This window comes from Poecilia latipinna, unplaced genomic scaffold (assembly GCF_001443285.1).
Source record: "Poecilia latipinna isolate Pla-1442-1.1 unplaced genomic scaffold, P_latipinna-1.0 Scaffold1481, whole genome shotgun sequence".
Taxonomy (NCBI): domain Eukaryota; kingdom Metazoa; phylum Chordata; class Actinopteri; order Cyprinodontiformes; family Poeciliidae; genus Poecilia; species Poecilia latipinna.
In genome coordinates, this window is record NW_015114097.1 from 124,699 (window position 1) to 143,621 (window position 18,923).

Sequence of the window (18,923 nt, forward strand, 5' to 3'; positions counted from 1 at the left end):
ACAGGCTGTGATGTGCAGCCAACCCCGATAATATGCCACCCTGGGCAGTGAGCCACCTAGCTCATATTAAAAACCCACATCGTGACCCTAAATAGATTAAGGGTCACCATGGGATTTTGCTTGGAAGTTTTCTGTTGGTTAATAAATAGAGGAGAAGTGAAAGGGGAAGTTGCTCCTTTTTTCCTTCTCTTTTTCTTATGTATTCAAGTGTTTCCCCCCCAAAAAAGAAGGTAGTACTGAATCTTGGTTTCTAAAGGTCAACTGGTCACACAAATCAGGTTTTATCTGCCCGTTCTCCAGTTTCCCCTCTGCTTTATTATAAAGTTATTGCATAATCCTGTCGATTTGACCCACTCACACATATTAGCGTGTTCGCGCTCGTGCTGCTCATCGCTCACCACGAGCGCGCACTCGCCCTCTTTGACGCATCGCTTACCAAATCTTGCTTACTGGACCGGGACCTCCCGGCCAGGGAGGTGGGGTGACTTCCACAGCACCTCAGGGTGGGGCTCAGCATTGAGGCGGAGGGGCGTGTACTCGCTTTAAGTACAGCTGCTGCTCCTTCTTGGACATGAAAAAGTTCAACACAAGAGCGGCGCACGTCACGACAAAAAAGTTTGCAGCATAACTTTAATAGAGCGCCGCGTTGACACCCAGGAGGAATAAGACGTTTTCACCGCTGATACGAAGAAGAATCCAGCCAGGTCAGATTCGATTCAACCTCTTTTTATTGATGTGTTTTTATATATATTTTGTTTTATGTTCAAACGAAGCTTTATTCTGGTGTCCTGTAAGGACATAAAATCTAAGATAATGTGTGATGCCAGTGGATGAAAACTAACTTCACTGCGGTCAATGTGTTCAGACTAATTTTCTGCTCTCTTCATTTTCCAAATTCAGTTTGAAAGTCGTTGGTTAAAGTCTTATCATCACTTTTTGGGTTGTAGCCAGCGAGCAGCGCCTTCCCCTTCAATTTTATTTTATTTTATTTTTCAGATAGAGTATTGTTCGTAGCACGTTTTGAATTCAACATCCATACATTTTAGGGCAAGTTTTTGAAAACAAGAGCGATTTTGTACCAAAAATTAAGAATTTCATTGGTATACTTTACAACAAAATAAACATGTTGATAATGTTTTTCATTTTGTAATTATCATAGTTCTTAAAAATTTTCTGATTAAAATTCGCTTTCTTGAAAGTAACATATTCTATCTATCTAATGCAACGTTCACCTTCAGCTCACAGCATCTTTAGGGTTGGGTTGGTGAAAAGGAAGGCCTTCCTTTTGAATTTTTCAACTAGGAATGATCAGAATTTTACTCCATAAATGCAGGAAAGAGTCCAAATTTTGATGGTAATTGGAAAACGTATCGCCCAGTGACTTAGTACTCATCATAAAAAAGGTGGAAAATCATACATACGAACTACTGAAATGCCATGTCACTGCCAATAGATGCTTTGCATGTACGCTTCACATCACCAAGCACTCAGGTCCAGTCATCTGTCATTATTAACAATTGAGTTGAATGGGAGGACAAAAGGATGAAGACCGCTTCATTTCAGACTCAGCTGATTCCCACAGTATAAGCAGGAGCGTTAAAGTATTAAAAAAAAGATCAACACTGTCAAGTACATCAACTTTTGTTGTAGATTTTTATGGTTTATTTTACTGTTATGAGTAGGAGATAATTTTCCGCATTTTGCATAAATGTTTTGTGAATGTTCATTTGATGTGGAAAGCAGTGGAGGAAGAGAGCTGCTGTCTGATCGGCAGAAGAACTCAGACACACACACACACCCACACATACATATATGTATTTGACCTTTGGCCTCCGCTACATAGCTTCACTACCACTGCCCTTTTCCCAAATCAGCCTGCCAAGATATCTCAGAAACACTCGATACAAATATTTAAACACAGAAGTCAATAAGAAAGCCCTGAGACATATAAGTGGAGGCTACCAGTGGATTTGTCTGTTTAAACACAGATTTGGTCTTTAGCTGGAGGTGTGCCAAACTGTGGCCTCTTGTCAGGAGGTAGGCATCCCAGAAACGCTTTAAATGATAACATATGAAGACAGATAATTATTGTTCAAGAGGCATCTCAGGAAATCACGTCTTCGATTAAAGACTAACCTTTGGTTGGCTAGTTTGGAGGAATTTTCATAAACGCATGAAAAGCAAAGCAACGCAACACATGAAAGTATTCAGGATATTAAAAAAAAATTATAATAAAAAATTAATTATCTCTCTAAGAGCCAGATGTGTTGTGTTGAAGCCAAAAGGTTCATGTCTACAAGCAGGGGGGAGTTTAAACATTATCAAAGCAAAGATGTACACCTTCGATGCTTAGATGAAGTCATTGCGTTTGAAAGTTGGAAACAAAGCAGAGAGTTAGCCACCATATTTGTAATTCCTTAGCATGCATGAAACATTAAGCTTTACATTGAGTTGTAACAAATCAGCCGTGACTTGGCGGTAGCAATTGAGTTAGTGAAGCACTACCTTTCAAAAAGAGAGGCATGCCGTTCGTACACTGGAAATGGAAAACGTAGCTGCCGCAGAAGCAAGAGCAAATCGCACAAAGTTCTAAGAAGACCTTAGGCTAATTGCTCTAAGTAATGCCTGGGCAATATAGGGTGTTTGAAGTACTGTCACAAAATATATCCAGAGTTTATCATGGAGGAAAAGTGGTGAGTATAAGAACATCGATGCAGAATGAAAATCAGAAAATAGAAAGTTCTTCGCGCAGTAAAAGTCCAGATCTTTAGACGCTGCACCATCTCTCTCTCTAAAGTCAATCCTAATATTTTTCCGACTTTGTTTTCTTTTGACAGAACCTCTTATTTCAGTTCAATAAACTGTTACGACGTTATGATTTTCTAAGTTAATCATCTTACTGAAAGTGCCAGGCTACTATCCCTCCTTAAATCCTATGGAAGCATCCATTTATTCTGTTTATTTTTTATTTTACAAATTAGCTTAGGTTTTGTTTAATGACTAATGATGCAGTCGACTCGGTTCACTGCTTACATCTGCTCAAAATTAGACGTAAATAATTTTTACAACTTTGTAAAGTCTGGATGGTTTTTGTTATATAGAGAGAATTAAATGAAAATGTTTTTTTTAAGTGCAGTTCTGGTGTCTTTGACTAGTTTGACTTTGCTTAAAATCTGGGGTATGACAGCAAGATAAATCTTCTCCAAATGAATCTAAACTACCGATAGTTTGCAGGCACACTAAAAGACGTGATCGCGCAAACTACATTACTTTGCAGTTTATGTTTATGTGCAGGCTGGGTGTGCGGCAAATTAAATCCAGCTGCTCGTAAGAGTTATGGTAGATCACACAGGGAGTGTACGCAACAAGGTCTGCAAAATCTCTCTTAATGCCTCGGGAATGCCTGAGAGTCTGATTTGGATGCGAAGTAATTGTGGGAAAAGATGGAAAAAAAAGACATTTGACCTTTTCATAATGTGAAAATAGAGAGAGAAAGAGAGAGAGAGAGAGCTAGACAGATGTTGGCTTAATCACGCAAAGTGCTGCAGAGGTGGAATGAAATGTACTGCAACAAAATGTCTCCAATCCTAACTCTTTTCTGGTTTGTTTTTGGAGAAACGCAAACAAGCCTTTTTAGATTTCTTCATTACAGGGTTATGAGTAGGGTTGGTAAAGTTTGAGTTAGTTGACTGCTGTTTAACAAAAAATCAGGCATTACAGATCTGGGTTGCAGTTGTGTGTTCAGTTAGTTTTAATCAATTGTTTGCTTTTGTCTGGAAATAAAATACCAATTTTTAAAAAGAAAAATGTATTCATTTTTTTCAGAATGCCAGGTGAGCGATTGACAGTTCGAAGCTCGTCGGAAATCGGGCGTTTCCCTGGAGCGGCCCCGCCCATTCGGGTGGAGCTGACCATTCAGAGCGAAGTGGGGAAGAAGCAGGAGGAGAAAGGCTGCCGTCGCTGGTTCAGGAAGATCTGCCCGTGCTGCTGCAAGCGTCAAAACAGCGAGTCTTACGATATCACGGATAAGGTGGAGTTCACCAAGCCCCCGACCCCGTCCCCGATCACGATGCCCGAGCCCGCCAAGCCAAAGCCTGAGAATGGAGAAATGAAGGAATTTGGAGGTAGAATCAAAGTCTCGTTCGGCATTCTGAAACAATCGAGTAAAACCAGACTCAACTAAATAAATGTTTTTAAGCTCTCATCCGCCTGTTGTCTCTCAGACGTCAAGCTCTCCGTGTGCTCAGTGGACCTCCTGAGCTCCAAGAGTGGTCCGAACAGGACGGAGCATCACACCGATCTGTACCACGGGGACGAGCTGATCATCCGTAGAGGACAGGCCTTCCAGATGGAGATAGAGTTCAACAGGCCTTTCAGTCCTGACACAGATAAAATGCACTTGGAGCTGAAAACAGGTAGTTAGAAAAAACAAAACATGAAGAAATATTACTGCAGTGGGGTTTCCAAGGTATAGTCTGAATCTCTCTGGTTCCTATTCCCAAACTTATTGGCACAGTGGTCCCAGCTTTGATAGCTCCTTCCTCAGCAGAGTCCTGTGTCCTTAAAGAAGGACAATAATGTAAAGTTATAAAAACGTAACTGCAGCTCAGTGGGGCAGAAAGCTGAGCAGCAGTCTGCTGCTTTGCCTGAAGGCAGCAGTTTATAGAGAGGGAGAGAAGAGTCTCTGGAAAAAAAACCTGTTCCTGCAGGAGAAGGTGAAAGCAGTGAAATTATTCTTCTTTGCTGCCATCGTTATCTTCTGTAAACGCCTCTTCTCTTCTTCAGCATGTCAAACAAATGCACATCTAAATTCTGTCCTCTGTATGGGTTGAGGGGCTGGTGATTGTGAGTTTGGAAGTCGTTGAACATCGTTGTTTTGTTCCTGCTGATCGCCAAGCGATTTGGCCTCAATGTTTGGTCTTATCTTCATTACCTCCACAAATGAGTTCAGCTGCTGTAAAATCGATTGATTTTGCAGATGCTCATTTCCTTCGTGAGTGGATGCAGTCGTGTGAAAAGCAGTGGACTGAACACACAACCTTGAGGAACCCCAGTGCTATTAGAGATCTTGTTTTCAATGCGGCATGACTGGTTCTCTCAACCGGGAAGTTCAGAAACCAGTGACGAGTGGCAGTGTTTCGGGTCGGGAGGAGACATTTTTCTCTTAGATGAGTGGGTTTTACTTAAAGCAACCCCATGAAACAAACACAGCCAGTCCTCTACCACAGTTTACTAAAATGTCATAGCTGTTGCACTTGAAATTTGACCATAATTGTGCACTAGTTTGTGGAACAGAGTGGGTGGTAGCAGCACAGAAATGGGACGGCTGATGACAAAAACAATGCAAAGTTAAAAAAAAAAAAAAAAAAACTGCAAAAAAATAGTGTTTCTATTGCATGTGTGACCAGTATTATCTGCATGTGAACTTATACTGTCAGTGAGCCCAGCTAACGTAAAGTGTGGTCACTATGTATAACTACCACATGCATGCTGAGCTGCAATCGAACCAGAGCTGCGGCACAGCATTTGGATTCCACCCAACCATTCCTCTGAGTTAACAGTTTCCAGACCTCCGGACACCAGACACCCTCCCTCTGGAATTCACCGTCCTCATAGTACGCACTCTGAAATAAACTGCCATTACATCACTGCGCAGCACTGGTTTGCTGTCAACCACGGCTTAGGTAACTACCGTGATTTTCTCAGTTGCATTCGAAGGGGATGTTTTTACAGCAAGTGGTTGACTCGGCTCGAGTTTCTAAATTCTGGGCAACTGGACAGAGGTTGAATTTTTTTTTTTCTTTTGCGGACCAAGTTGTTTCTTTAGATAAGACAACATGTTTTCTATTAGATTTCCTTTTTTGCGTAAATATTCATTGGGAGGAGAGGAAGGGCAAGGAGTCCTGGATGCAGTCAGATGGGGAACAATGGCTTCTCCATAAAGTTAACGCAAGAGTCAAACGAATATGATCCCCCAGCCGAGTTTAACAGAGTTAAGGCTTTAATGTTAAGCATTCAGAGTGTTTCAGAGTGGCTAGTGAGCTTTTGTTTTGTGGCCAATAAGAAAAAAATTCAGGTCATGTTAAAAAAAAACTAAAACTTTAAATAGCTTTTGAAACACAAACACTTGTGCTTTGTTTTCCAAATGGAAAAAAAAATTCCTTGGAGGAGTTCCAGGCTTAAAGGTTTGTTTGCTTAGAAAAATTGTGCACAGCTGGGGGAGGCTGGGATGCAGATGGTGGTTTGGAGTTTATAAAGCAGATAACCTGACTGTTACATTTATTTATTCCAACTTGAAGCTGCTTTTATCTGTCTCTTCTGCGCTGCAATTTATTGTATTTTATCAAAAGGAGAAATTTGGCTGCAATCTCAAAGGGAAGTGAAAAAAATAAAAAATAAGAAAGCGTCTTAAGCGAAATTGTGAGACGAGAAAAATGGGCTTATTTTCATATATGGTAAATATTTCACAACAGAACTGGCAGAACGCCATGAACCATTTGAACCTAAAGCAGACCATCAGAATGGTGAGAGACATGCAGCAGAATACCATTCGGTGGAGTCACCAAATCTCCACAGCAACCATTAGATGCTAGATACAATCATATTTCAGAAGATGCAATCCCTTGAGGTTTGTTTATAAGATTAAAAGTAGCTTATAAAATAATAACCTTTAAGCAGGTATTACATACGCCTTTCATTGGGCCATATTTCTCTAAGATGTTTTTTTATTCATCTGGTGTAATATTCTAATCTTAACTGTCTTGTTTTCATCTGCTGGAAGTGGAAAATAAACGTCATTGATAGAAATGAAGGCTTGAACACTTCAGCCTGTGTGTTTCCCACGATGGGTTGAGCTACAGAAATGAATTCACTTTTCAATTATGTTTTAATTTATTGACTATGATAGTACATCCAAACTGAATGTTTGGAAGCAATTCCAGAAAAAATAAACTTTTCTGTCCAACCATCACAAATGCAAATGTAGATTTTGTTAATCTCCATTGGGACTTTAGCAGTCTTTGTCTTTCTTTCGTGGAATCAGACGAAGATTGAGTGAAATTATGCTGCTACAATAAAATATGAATTGATTTTAATGCTTTTTACACATCTTAGAGATGTGTAGGTGTCAATAAACGTGGCCAGCACTGTCAACTATGAAGAGTTTTAAACTACCAGAACAAATGCAGCTATTTTTCCAAATAAGCCAATCTGTATCCAACCAAATACATTCGGTCTTGTGCCTCGTAGGTCCCTTGCCTATCGTGTCTAAAGGAACCCATGTCATCATTCCTCTGGTGGAGCACCTGGAGGACGAGCGCTGGGAGGCCAAGGTCACAGAGCAGACCTGCAACAAGGTCAAGCTGTCCGTGAACTCCCCGGCCAACGCTGTGATCGGCCTGTTCGGCCTCACCGTCACGACTCAGTCGGCGAAGGACGAGGAGCCAACAGTTCACAACCCCAGCAAGGACATCGTCATCCTCTTCAACCCTTGGTGTGAAGGTAAGCGGTAGGCGGTGAGGGAGGGAGGTAGGGAGGGAGGGAGGAGCGGGGGCAAAGGGTTTACATGGAGGTATGGTAGAAATGTGGAGGAGAGGAGGAAAAGAAGGGCTGGTCCAAGATGATAAGAGGAGACTAACATGGAAGGATATGAAAGGCAGCTTTAGGCTGCATGCCTGGAAAATTTTCTAGAATAGTGTTGTTAGTATATCATTTCTGCAGTGCTACAGGAACATTTTAATCAGACTGACAGCAAATACCTAAATAAAATAGTCGACTGTTTGGACATTTAATCTCCGAGTACTGATATAGTGTTTCAGATGAGTGAGAAAGGTTAGCAGAATCCAAGTGTGTGTTGCTGTCCGTCAAGCAGCAGCAGCAGCATGACTGTGAGTAAGAATGTGAGTTATGTAACTCCCCTGGCTGTGACACAAAACTTTTGGCACACTTGGTTGGGCCTTTCAAGCGCGGCTGCGATTGAGATCGAAACAAGTTTGCTTTTGAGGAGAAACAGACCATAAGGTGTCACATTTACACACTTTGACTGTTTCCTCAACAGACAACGTAGCAAATCTCATGTACAATTAATCTGATATGAAAATGGAACAAGTTTGGAAAATATGCTCTTCATCCGGGACGAGCCTGAAATTAAAGTGCTTTGCAAAGCATCCACACCCCTTGAATTAAAAAAAAAAATTCACAATTTGTCTCATTACAGTTACAAACCTTTATTAAGGACACACAATTTGGTCGCTGCCATGTCTGCTGTCTTATGTGACGCTTTTTCTTCACTAAACCTTCAAGACTTGCAACGGAAAAGCTGCACTTACATTCACCTGAAATTACACACAGGTGGAGTTTGCTTACAAATTCCTTTTATTGGGACGTCAGCTTGATTTTATTTAGGGGTACCAAGTGGTGGGGGCTGTCGGGAAAATCCACATCGCAACAACATCAGTGCGGATGAATTCTTGTTTTGGTCTACATTAGTCTAGATGAAATTCCTCTGGGGCACAGTGTGTCAGCACTGGTTACTCTTAAAATATTTCACTTGTTAAATTTAGGCTAGCCGGTTCTATTGAGAGTTCGGTGTGTGTGTCGCTGCGACGAGCGCGGGAAACACACCTTTAAATCAGAGCGAAGGAGGAAAGCGCATTTGTGCTGTGTGGGTGTTTTTTATTGCCGCCTTTCGGGCATCTGCAGGACAATCGGAGATTAACGATTTTGCTCTCCGACTCATTCCAGAATTTCAATGAGCCTCCCATTTTCTGCTGTTAAATTGAGGCGTTTAATGACGCGACGCTTCATAATGTGGTTTTCTCTGAACACCTCCCTCTCACTGAGTCGAGAAGGAGAACCAGAACGTAGATTCTGTTTGCCAAAAGGGCACTGAAAATATCAAGTCCTTTGCTGCGGCATACATATTTCTAGTGTCTTGAAAAAGGGATGTAAAAGCAAAAGGAAGACCATGGTAACTCTGGGCGACAGCAGAGATGCAGCGGTCAGGTGGAGGAATCTGTCGACAAGACAACTAGTTGCACAAATCTGGCCCTAATGGAAGAAAGACAAACACAAAGCCATTATTGTTAAAAAAAAAAGAAAGAAAACTAGCTGTTTAATTTTAGTTTTCAAAATTAAACGTACATTCTGAACATTCCCCTGAACACATCATCTCCACTGTAAGACAGTAGAGTGGAAACCCACTTTCACAGTGTTAAATCTCCCTTTAGCTACGGCTCTAAAACTCTCAGCCTCTCTTGGATGAATTGCTATGTGTTGTTGAAAGTCAGAGTTCGTTTTATCTCCTCATAGGCAGCGCTTATTATTTTACTCAGATAAGAAAAGAAAATGAGCTTCATTGTTTACCGGGATGGGTTTGGCAAATGATCCGTGCAGGATATTGGAAGGAGAGAAGACCATGTGCAGTGGAGCAAACTAAAAAAGACCCCAAACAAACCTGAGCTTGATATAAAAAGAATAAAAAGCTGTCTTTCATTATGGTTGTGCTTCTTCTGGAGGCGAGCCCAATCCACTTCTCTCCCTTCCAATCTCTTCTTCCTAAACTCAAGCTCTCCCTCGTGCTCATAAAAAAGTCCAAATCCAACAATTACTGTATAAAATGCCACGGGGCTGAGTTCGGAGTGATCCGTGCAGCTGGGGAAAACCTGCTTCATTCCTGGCTTTTTATCACATCCATGTGTATTTCCTGATTCTTTTATTTTTTTTTTTTTTGCTATCTGCTGACCTGAACCTCACTCCTTTCAGTCCTGTTTTTGAGCCTCCTCCTTCACATCCTCTTGGACGTTTCTTCCCACATTCCGGGAATTTGAATTATTTTTTTTTTCTGTAAGAAGTGAAACAGTCACGACTGACAGATCCTGCACTTTCACCTCTGCATGTTTTCTCCTGTAAAAGTCCCGAACACACACTGGGTTATTCTTTGCTCCCTCTTGCCCCGCCCTTCCCTCCTCTCTACTCTCCTAAACATAACTTACCCTTTTTCTCCCAGTTGTCTCCCGTGACTGTTCAATCTGTTTTCTCTCTGTCTTTTTTCCACCCGTGTTTAATCACACAGCTGATAACAAGGGAGGAAAATAAAAGTTGGAAAAAGAAGTTGCTCATGTGAAGTGGCCCACGCCCAAGTTTGTGCCACAGATTTCTGTCCAAACAGGCCATTTCCCATAAGCCACAGAGGGCCCCACACTGCAAGGTCCATGGATTCATTGTGTTTCTTAACCGTTTCCTGACCTTGGGGACTTGGTCCAATAAAATGAGAGAAAAAGTCACATTCTTAAGCAGTTTGGTCACTGGTTGTTGATAAAACTGGAAATTTTGGGTCGTTTTCACGAACGGGGCAACGCTCAAAACTGATTCTACCGGATTGGAGGAAATCTGAAAACTGCCAGCTGCATTTCCTGTAGCTACAGTAATAACTTCATATCTCATGTGTTTGTTTTGTTTTTCTAGAGGATACCGTGTTCCTGGATGACGAAGAGCAGAGGAAGGAGTATGTGCTGAATGACACTGGGAGGATTTACTACGGGACAGAGAAGCAAATCGGAGCCCGCACCTGGAACTTTGGGCAGGTACGGACTAGAAGCTTGTCTTTATGAAGGATTACAGCGCTGTCTGCCTGTAAGGGTTCTCCCATCTACTGTAGCTTTAAAATAAAGTGGAAAATTTTTGGAGATTTTCCACATGGCCCTCAAAACAGAGCAAGAGGCTCGTCTGTCAGAACCTGATCAGTATGAGAGAAACAGAAAGGCGTATGGACAAGTAGCATTAAAGCTACTTCAACTCCAGCTAAGAGTAATTTTTTAGAGGTAACAAAAAACACATTTCTCTCTTTTTTTTAACAAGTAAAATTTAGGAGAAGTGTGGAGTTAATTTGTATTCAATCCCCTTATGTCAAAAACCTTTTCAAGCCTCTTTTTGCTAAAATTATAGCTGCAGGTCTTTACATATTCAGAGACATGGCTCATGCTCAGTCAGACTGGGTGGAGAGCATCACTGGAAAACAATTTAGTCAATTTAGATCTGGACCTTTTCCAGTTTACTCTGATTTTCTAAGTCTGACCCAGTCCCCTGCTAAAGAAAAAGAGTATTCTCCCTCGTTGGACTATGTTGGTGATGTACTTTTCAAAGTTTTGTCTGTAAAGATTTTAAAAAACTTTGCTTCCTTCTCCCCCACCTTCACAATTTCTTCACTTCATTGCATTTTGTTGATCTACCACATTAAACTCTAATAATACGGTGTGATTGGTTATATGTCACTCAACAGGAAATGCAAGTTGTTGAAATTTAATCTCGCTTTTCTTTTTCAATTCTTTTTGCCAGTTTCATGAGGGAATCCTGGACGCGTGTCTGTTCATCTTGGAGAAGAGCGACATGCCTCCGTCCGGCCGAGGGGATCCGGTCAATGTGGTCAGAGTCGTATCTGCCATGGTGAGCAAAATGCATACAATATACACAAGAACATGGGATTTAAATGAAAACAAATGGGGGAAAAGTGCAAATAAAATTTTGTTTTCAGATAAACGCCCAGGATGACTATGGAGTCCTGGTTGGGAACTGGTCAGGGAACTACTCTGACGGCATCTCTCCTGCAGCGTGGAGCAGCAGCGTGGAGATCCTGAGGAAGTACCACTCCTCCACAGGAGTACCCGTGAGATATGGCCAGTGCTGGGTCTTCTCTGGTGTCACTACAACAGGTGAGAGAGAGAAGAAAAATAACACAGAAGCTGCACTAGTGGGCAAGGATGGCTAGAGTGGCCAAAAATTGTACTAAAGTTATATATTTTCAATATATTTTTACTCACGTAAAAGCAAAAAGTCCAATAAATGTCTCAAGTAAGAGTAAAACTAAAAAAATTGTTTGGTAAAAAACAAGTACTGGTCAAAACATTAATCATTTAATATTTAGAAATTACATCAACAGACGGACGAAGGTATAAAGTTATGTGGAAACGGTATTTTAAAAATTGAAATGAAATTAATTTTACAAAATAACAAAATCAGACAAAAGAAAATTTTTTTTCCAAATCAGTTTCTTTCAGTATAAAACTTTAACAAAAACTGCATGTGTGTGTGTGTCTGTGTCTGGCGGATATTTGGTTAAGATAAGAGATAAGCTTGTTCGTAGTGACATTTCGTAATAAAGTTACTCAAGTAAAAGTGAAAAGTACAACAAAGAAAAGTTGTTGTTTTTTTTTCACAAAAAATGACTCCAGTAAATGTAACTGAATAAATATCACTAGTTATCACTCAACTCTGCTTGTGGGAGTATGTGTGTAAGGGAGTGTAGGGAGTGTTTGAACCAGAGTGGAAGGTGAAAGTTGTTTGAAGGCATCTGGACGGAGCGGACTGTGTGGGTTTTTTTGGAGTCTGGAGAATCGAGAGAGGATCCTGAGTAATGTCTTCTCGAATCCACCAGCTCAAACAATCAACTTGATTAAGAATCCAAATATTTTTTCTGATCTCAACCAGGCCCTGTGATGAGCTCTTTCTATAACTCTGAGCGTGTATTCGGGGAACTTCACATGATAGCTCGCCGACTTTAGCGCGTGACCCCGAGAGCAGGCCGTAGCTCATCTATAGCCTAAATCCATCAGACTGGCATTCCTGTCATACCTGCTACTTTTGTCACAAACTGAGCTACATGTGTTGCCTTCATTCAGCCAGAATAATAAAATTCACTCTGTGAAATATATAAAAACTACATGCGGTATTACACTCTGTGCACTCGGTTCAGATCAATTACAAAAATGTACTCGCAAACGTCACTTTTTGACACGTTCTCTGTCTTCTGATTTTTCAGTCCTGCGGTGCCTCGGCATACCCGCCCGTAGCGTGACCAACTTCCAGTCTGCCCACGACACCGACGTGTCCCTCACTACGGATGTTTACTTTGACGAGAACATGGAGCCAATTGAGCACCTCAACAGTGACTCTGTCTGGTAAGATAATGAGCCTTTCACTGACAGGTCACCATTCCATACCGCCATACCATAAGAACATGTGTGAAAATGCCAGCTGCTAAATACATACCTCTGGAACGGACTTTAAATTTAGGTCCTCTCCAAAAGCACTCCCCTTACTCTGGAATGCTTAAGTGCAGTCATGTGCTTTAGTTATTTGCAGCTCGTTTCGACCCACAGAACCCAATGTTCTGTTTGATATTTACTAATATCTCCCCATCCACATATAAAATAATCCTTGGGGAAAACAAGAAAAATCTCCCTTCCTTTCCTCCACAGATGATTTATGGAGAAAATAGGATTGTTTTTGCCATGAAGCAACCAGATATCCAGTCAATGCATCCCCAACATTTTCATGTTCTGGTGTTTCTGATGTGTGAAGAAAGTTGCTTTTTAATAAACCCTTCATCCCTAACAACTAGAAAGAAAGCAAGAAAGACAATCAACACATCACCTTTAGTTTATCTGTGATCAAACCTCCTGTTTCCAAACCCCCTGCGTTAAAACAGTCAAATTAACTAAAGGCATGAAAAGTCCACTTTATAAATAACAACGCCTCTGTTTCGTAATGACAGAGCTAAGTGTACTCTCTCAAACATTTTTGCCTGTAGGAATTTCCACGTGTGGAATGATTGCTGGATGGCCAGACCAGACCTCCCCCCTGGCAACGGAGGCTGGCAGGCCGTTGACTCCACACCCCAAGAGACGAGCCTGGGCACCTTCCGCTGTGGCCCAGCCTCTGTCAATGCCATCCGCTCCGGTCATGTCTACCTCAAACACGACACGCCTTTTGTCTTTGCTGAGGTAAGCAGACTATTTCACAAGATCCCGATTGTAAACAGAATCTTCTAAGGATTTGCAGATAATCTCTTTGCCTAGAGAATCTTGTTATTTCGATTTGACAGCCAATATTTAGTGCTGTTGGTAAGGAGATGCCAGTAAACATCTCCTTTAGAAGATTTAAGGATCATCTAATCGAATCAAAAACATTGTAATTAGTATCTCGAGCCTCCAAGCTGTAAACAACTGAGCATTAAACAGTGTTTTCTCATTTCATCAATCGTTAAAGCTGATAATCCTTTTTGGTATTTGACTCTCAGGTGAACAGTGATAAAATCTACTGGCAGAGGAACCTTGACGGTACTTTCGGTCAGATCTACAGTGAGAAGAAAGCCGTTGGGCACTGCATCAGCACCAAAGCAGTGGGCTCTGATGAGCGTGACGACATCACACACCTGTACAAACATCCAGAAGGTACTAAAAAGCATGTTTTACTTTAACTATATCAGTTTAATATTACAGCAGTGCCCTCACGCTGGACAGAATAATTTCAGAAATATCTTTTGCTATCATGAAATTATCATTTTCACGAAATTGTTTCCTCTCCAGAGATTCCTCCCAAACTACACAACTTTTCACATACATTTTAAAATCTGGAAATGTGTGTCACTGTCTGCCTTTTTTTGGGCGTATGATTTCTGGTGTAAATTTACATGGTCCTGTTCACTTACCTAATTATTCGCTTCCCGGGCAGAGTCTGAGGAGGAGCGCATTGCGGTGGAGACAGCTTGTCGGTATGGCAGCAAGCCAGACGTCTACTGCACTCCTGCAGCCGAGGATGTGAGCGTGGAGGTGAAGATTGACGGCGAGGGGCCCAGGATGGGCAACGACGCCAAGCTGAGCATTGTGGTAAAAAACCAGAGCTCACAGCCCCGCCAGACGACTCTACACAGCCAGGTGGCTGTCATGTACTATACTGGCATCCTGAAGAACGCTATAAAGAAGGACAAGATCCCCGTGGAGCTTTTGCCCAATGAAGGTCTGATTTTCAAAGTTCTTTTTTATGTTGTTTGTTAAAATGTGGTGCAAATTAATGTTTGTGATTTTTTTTTTTTTTTTTCAAATTTGCAAACAAAATAAAAAATTGGGGGCTTGTCCAGGATTTTATGTTGTAATAATAATTAAGTCCTGCCACATTTTTCAGTGTAATAACACAACTAATGAGCTATTCTAAGATGTTTTCCTATCCAAGTACTAAACAGGCCTAAATCATTTCAGCTTTCAAGAACAGAGTAGAGCATGGGTTAAGCATGTTATAGTGATAAATGTAACTAGATTAAAGGGTTTCATCATGTGGTTGTGAATGTCACTAAGTTCTGTGTATGTAAGGTGTGTGTAGCAATAAGTGTAAAACTGGCTTTATGTGAAAATAACACTAACAAAAAGAGGAATAAATAATCAAGCTTATGAGCAGAACGTTAGTTGTCAAAGAGACTTTAAGCAACATTAGAGCTCATCGGACCTCTGCTGTTTCATTTCACCCTCATAAAATTGTCACAGAATAAAGATAATTGTCCAATCCAACGTCAAGACTTGGAGCACGGACTGCAAAAATGTTTCTGTAAATGTTCTTGTCCTGTTAGCTAGCAATGCTAGATAGTAAAAATATTTTCTGTTGGTCAAATATGACAAAGTGAAAAAGTTACTGTAGGATCAAGAGAATGTTGATATACAATTATAGTACATTGTTAGGTCAGACAAAATAGTTTGCAATACAAGTTTCTCTTTACAGTTTGCTAACAGGGGCTACTAAAAATCTCCTGATACCATATAAAGTTAGCTGATAAAAATATGTATTGACAAAAATGTAATTTTGGAAATTTGGGAGAGTTCAGTTGGTAAAAATGTATTTTCCTCTCCACACACAGAGAAGATTATTGAATGGGTATTGCCATACCAGCACTACCAGAACCAGTTGGTGGACCAGGCTGCTCTGATGCTGACACTGTCTGGAAGAGTCAGTGAAACCAAGCAAGTGTTGGCCAACCAGACAACCTTCAGGCTCCGTACGCCTGACCTCCAGATTACGGTACAATCTCATTTTGTATTTGCATTTCTTTTTTAAGTCAAGCATAGCAAACACAAATCCAGTTTGACTGTTCAATTCAATTTCTTTTCTTTGATTAATTTCCACTTGATTAAAAAAAAAAACAGCCTCTGGGAGAAGCTGTGGTTGGTAAGGCGATGTCAGCAAAGATTACCTTCACCAACCCGCTGTCACGTGTACTGAAGGATGTCGTGTTCAGGGTGGAGGGCCTGGGCCTTCAGAAGGGCCATGAAGTGGTCATAGGGTAAGAAAACTTCTTTTTTTTCTGTATCTCTTTCTTTTTACCGTTCCTTGTCCCTTTTTCGACTAACGTTTGATTTCTCCTGGCGTGTCTCAGTGATGTCGGAGGTCAAGCTACAGTAACAGTGACAGAGCACTTCATCCCCACCCAACCTGGACCCAGAAAACTGGTGGCGTCACTTGACTGTAAACAGCTAACACAAGTGCATGGAGTAGCTGACATCATGGTTAACGAACAATGAGAACTTCTAACTCTACAAAGCGTGCTAAGTTCCTGTACCTTAAGCAGTCCTATTTATTTTTTACTGCTACAAATGTAAACAATTTTGTCATTGTGAACAATGAAATGATAATTAACCACTGTAGCATTATCAGTATTACTATTATTACTATTTTTTATTTATCTATTATAAATGCTATCACTTCTCTTGTGCATGCAAAAGGCATTGAATACATGCAACACAAAACATGAATACATGCAACACAAAACAGAGGCTTTGATTAACAAGTATTAAATATGTAAGCCTATTTTAGTGAAATGTAAAACACTGAACTAAAACTTGTGAAGGTTCACAGTGGGGCCATTCTGTGGTTATGTAAATAATGTCTTTGTGTATTGTTCATTTAGAATGTCTTAATGTGAAAGTTACCGACAAAATGAACTTCTCATGGCTCAAATGAAGGGAGAATCTCGCATCAGGTCTAGAAACAGACGTATGCAAATTACTGACGCTTTTTTTCAGACGTCTGTTAACACTTTCTTTTCTTTAGCATTTTAAACTGCTAAAAGACAAAAACAAACTAAAACACTTAACCAAAGGCAGAGAAATCGAGGCTTAAGATTAATTTTTCATTAAAAGGTTCCAAGTCAGAGCCGTAGATAACCTTTGTTTGACTGCTGAATTGCAAATCATTTCCCCTCCAGAAGATATTCTGGATTTCCTGTGTGCCTCTCCATCATCTGGTTACAATAACATCGACATCTTTGTCACACATTGCAGATAACTTGCTCATTCAAACAGAAACCACAACGACCGGAGTGCAGAACAATATGATTCTCATTAGGGAAGGGTACGAACCTGGCTTTGGTTGAGTCTATCGGTCTTTATCTCAAAACTTTATGTCTTCATTTAGATTTACTGCAGTCAGAGCTACTTCCCTTTTTCTGCACCTAGATTATTTTCCTATAAATTGAGATTGCGCCAAAAATGCTTTTGTTTTAAAAGATTTGTGATTGGCCTAACAGCTCTCAGTGCCAATTTACACATGCCAAACGGGGTAGGTCAATCCTGTGTTAGCGTGTGATTGCACAGAACAGGAACAATGCAATTCAGTAGCGCTATTACTGATTAGACCAGTGGCTTCGGTTTTTCAAGTGGATTTTAAAAAGAAGCTGAGCAAAAGGAGAAAATCAAAGAATATCAGATTCATTACCCCAGAACAATTTGTGAACGAGCTTTTTGTACAAACAGTAAATCTTGTGCAGAAACATCAACTTAAACAAAGTGTGAACATATTGGTTTGTGATATCTGATGATTTTTCTTTTTTTTGTTTGTTTGAGAACTGGATCATGCATAATTCTAAAAAACAAAACAAACAAAAAAAATCCGCTTTTGACGCAAGTTTGCATCCAGAATCCTTGATTTCTCAAAATGTCTTCCTGTTGTGGCCTCTTGAACTACAGCACTCAGTGTACAATGTGAAGAAAACTGTCTGTACTATTATTATTTATCTATTTTATCTATCTGGGAGGTTTTTGTATCATTTTGTTGTGACAATAATAAAGTTCACTAAAACTTTGATGAGGCCTTTTCCCCTTTTCTTTTTGCCTTTTAAACAAGACTAGAGGGATGGAACTATGCTTCTACCAGGAAACATCTTTGCACATTTTTTGCAAAACTTTTTGTTTGCTGGATCGTTTTTTATATTATTCATCTTTCATCATCGCAGATTAAAAAAAAAAAAAAAAAGAAAGCAACATAATGACAGGATTACTCAACAGTGAGTATGGCTTTCTGTGCAAGTTGAAACAGACGGCACGCCTTAACTGCATCTCATTGTCAGGAAGGCTGATGTAATCCCAAATGCTTTGGTCTTTACATCATCAAAGCACACATTTAACAGAACAAAGCTTTAATAGGTTTTAGAAAGGAGGTTATTTAAAAAAAATGAGCACACCAATAATCTGTTAGATTAATCTGTTCTATGATGAACCCCTAATTGTGCTAGAAAAACTTCACCCGCTATCCACACAGTGAAACTTGGTGATGTCATTATGATGTTTGGATGCTTTTCCTTAACATAGACAGAAAATCTATTAAATCTATTCAGGTTTAATGGAACATTGATGGAGATAAATGCAAAGTGTTGACTAGAGTGGCTGATTACATATAAACATCACACTTATTTTTATTTGTAAAACATTTTATTAATCACATATCACTTTCCTTTCTATTCTCAATTATGCTCTACTTTAATTTGCTATGTCACATATAACCATCATAAAATATGTTAAGGTTTGGGGCTGCTTCAATGAAAAAATACCAAGAAATATCACAAGGTGTATAAATATAAATATAATTTTAGCTACAGTGTGGCTGTCAAATGAATACTACGAGTGGAGTCTGTGTGTAAATTGTCCTCCATATCTGTGCTGTCCCTGTAATGTGACCACTGGCTGACAAATTAAGGACATTTTTCTGCTAAAATGAGAAGGAAAAAACAAAAATAGACCAAACTGAATGGATTTAGTCCTCGCTCAATCTCCTGTTTTCTGCTGTTTACTACAGTCTTAACCTGAGTGAAATCAGGGTTATGAAAA

At 40.2% G+C, this 18,923-nt stretch overlaps 1 protein-coding gene across 1 annotated transcript; it reads left to right on the top strand.

The window, feature by feature from the left end:
• Positions 1-532: 532 nt before the first annotated feature.
• Positions 533-17,904, top strand: tgm1l1 (transglutaminase 1 like 1). The gene is made up of 14 exons (XM_015057653.1): positions 533-704; positions 3,826-4,124; positions 4,224-4,415; positions 7,249-7,500; positions 10,465-10,583; positions 11,335-11,442; positions 11,531-11,708; positions 12,815-12,953; positions 13,586-13,778; positions 14,075-14,228; positions 14,509-14,793; positions 15,683-15,843; positions 15,969-16,105; positions 16,199-17,904. Exons 2-14 carry the CDS (start codon positions 3,827-3,829, stop codon positions 16,341-16,343), a joined length of 2,361 nt encoding a protein of 786 aa, XP_014913139.1. The 5' UTR covers positions 533-704; position 3,826; the 3' UTR covers positions 16,344-17,904.
• The last annotated feature ends 1,019 nt before the right edge of the window (positions 17,905-18,923 follow it).

Excerpts from the sequence above, each read along its gene's own strand:
- tgm1l1 (XM_015057653.1), top strand. The coding sequence starts at position 3,827 with ATGCCAGGTGAGCGATTGACAGTTCGAAGCTCGTCGGAAATCGGGCGT. Across the intron at positions 7,501-10,464 it reads CTTCAACCCTTGGTGTGAAG|AGGATACCGTGTTCCTGGAT; the intron begins GTAAGCGGTAGG and ends TTGTTTTTCTAG. Across the intron at positions 10,584-11,334 it reads GCACCTGGAACTTTGGGCAG|TTTCATGAGGGAATCCTGGA; the intron begins GTACGGACTAGA and ends TCTTTTTGCCAG.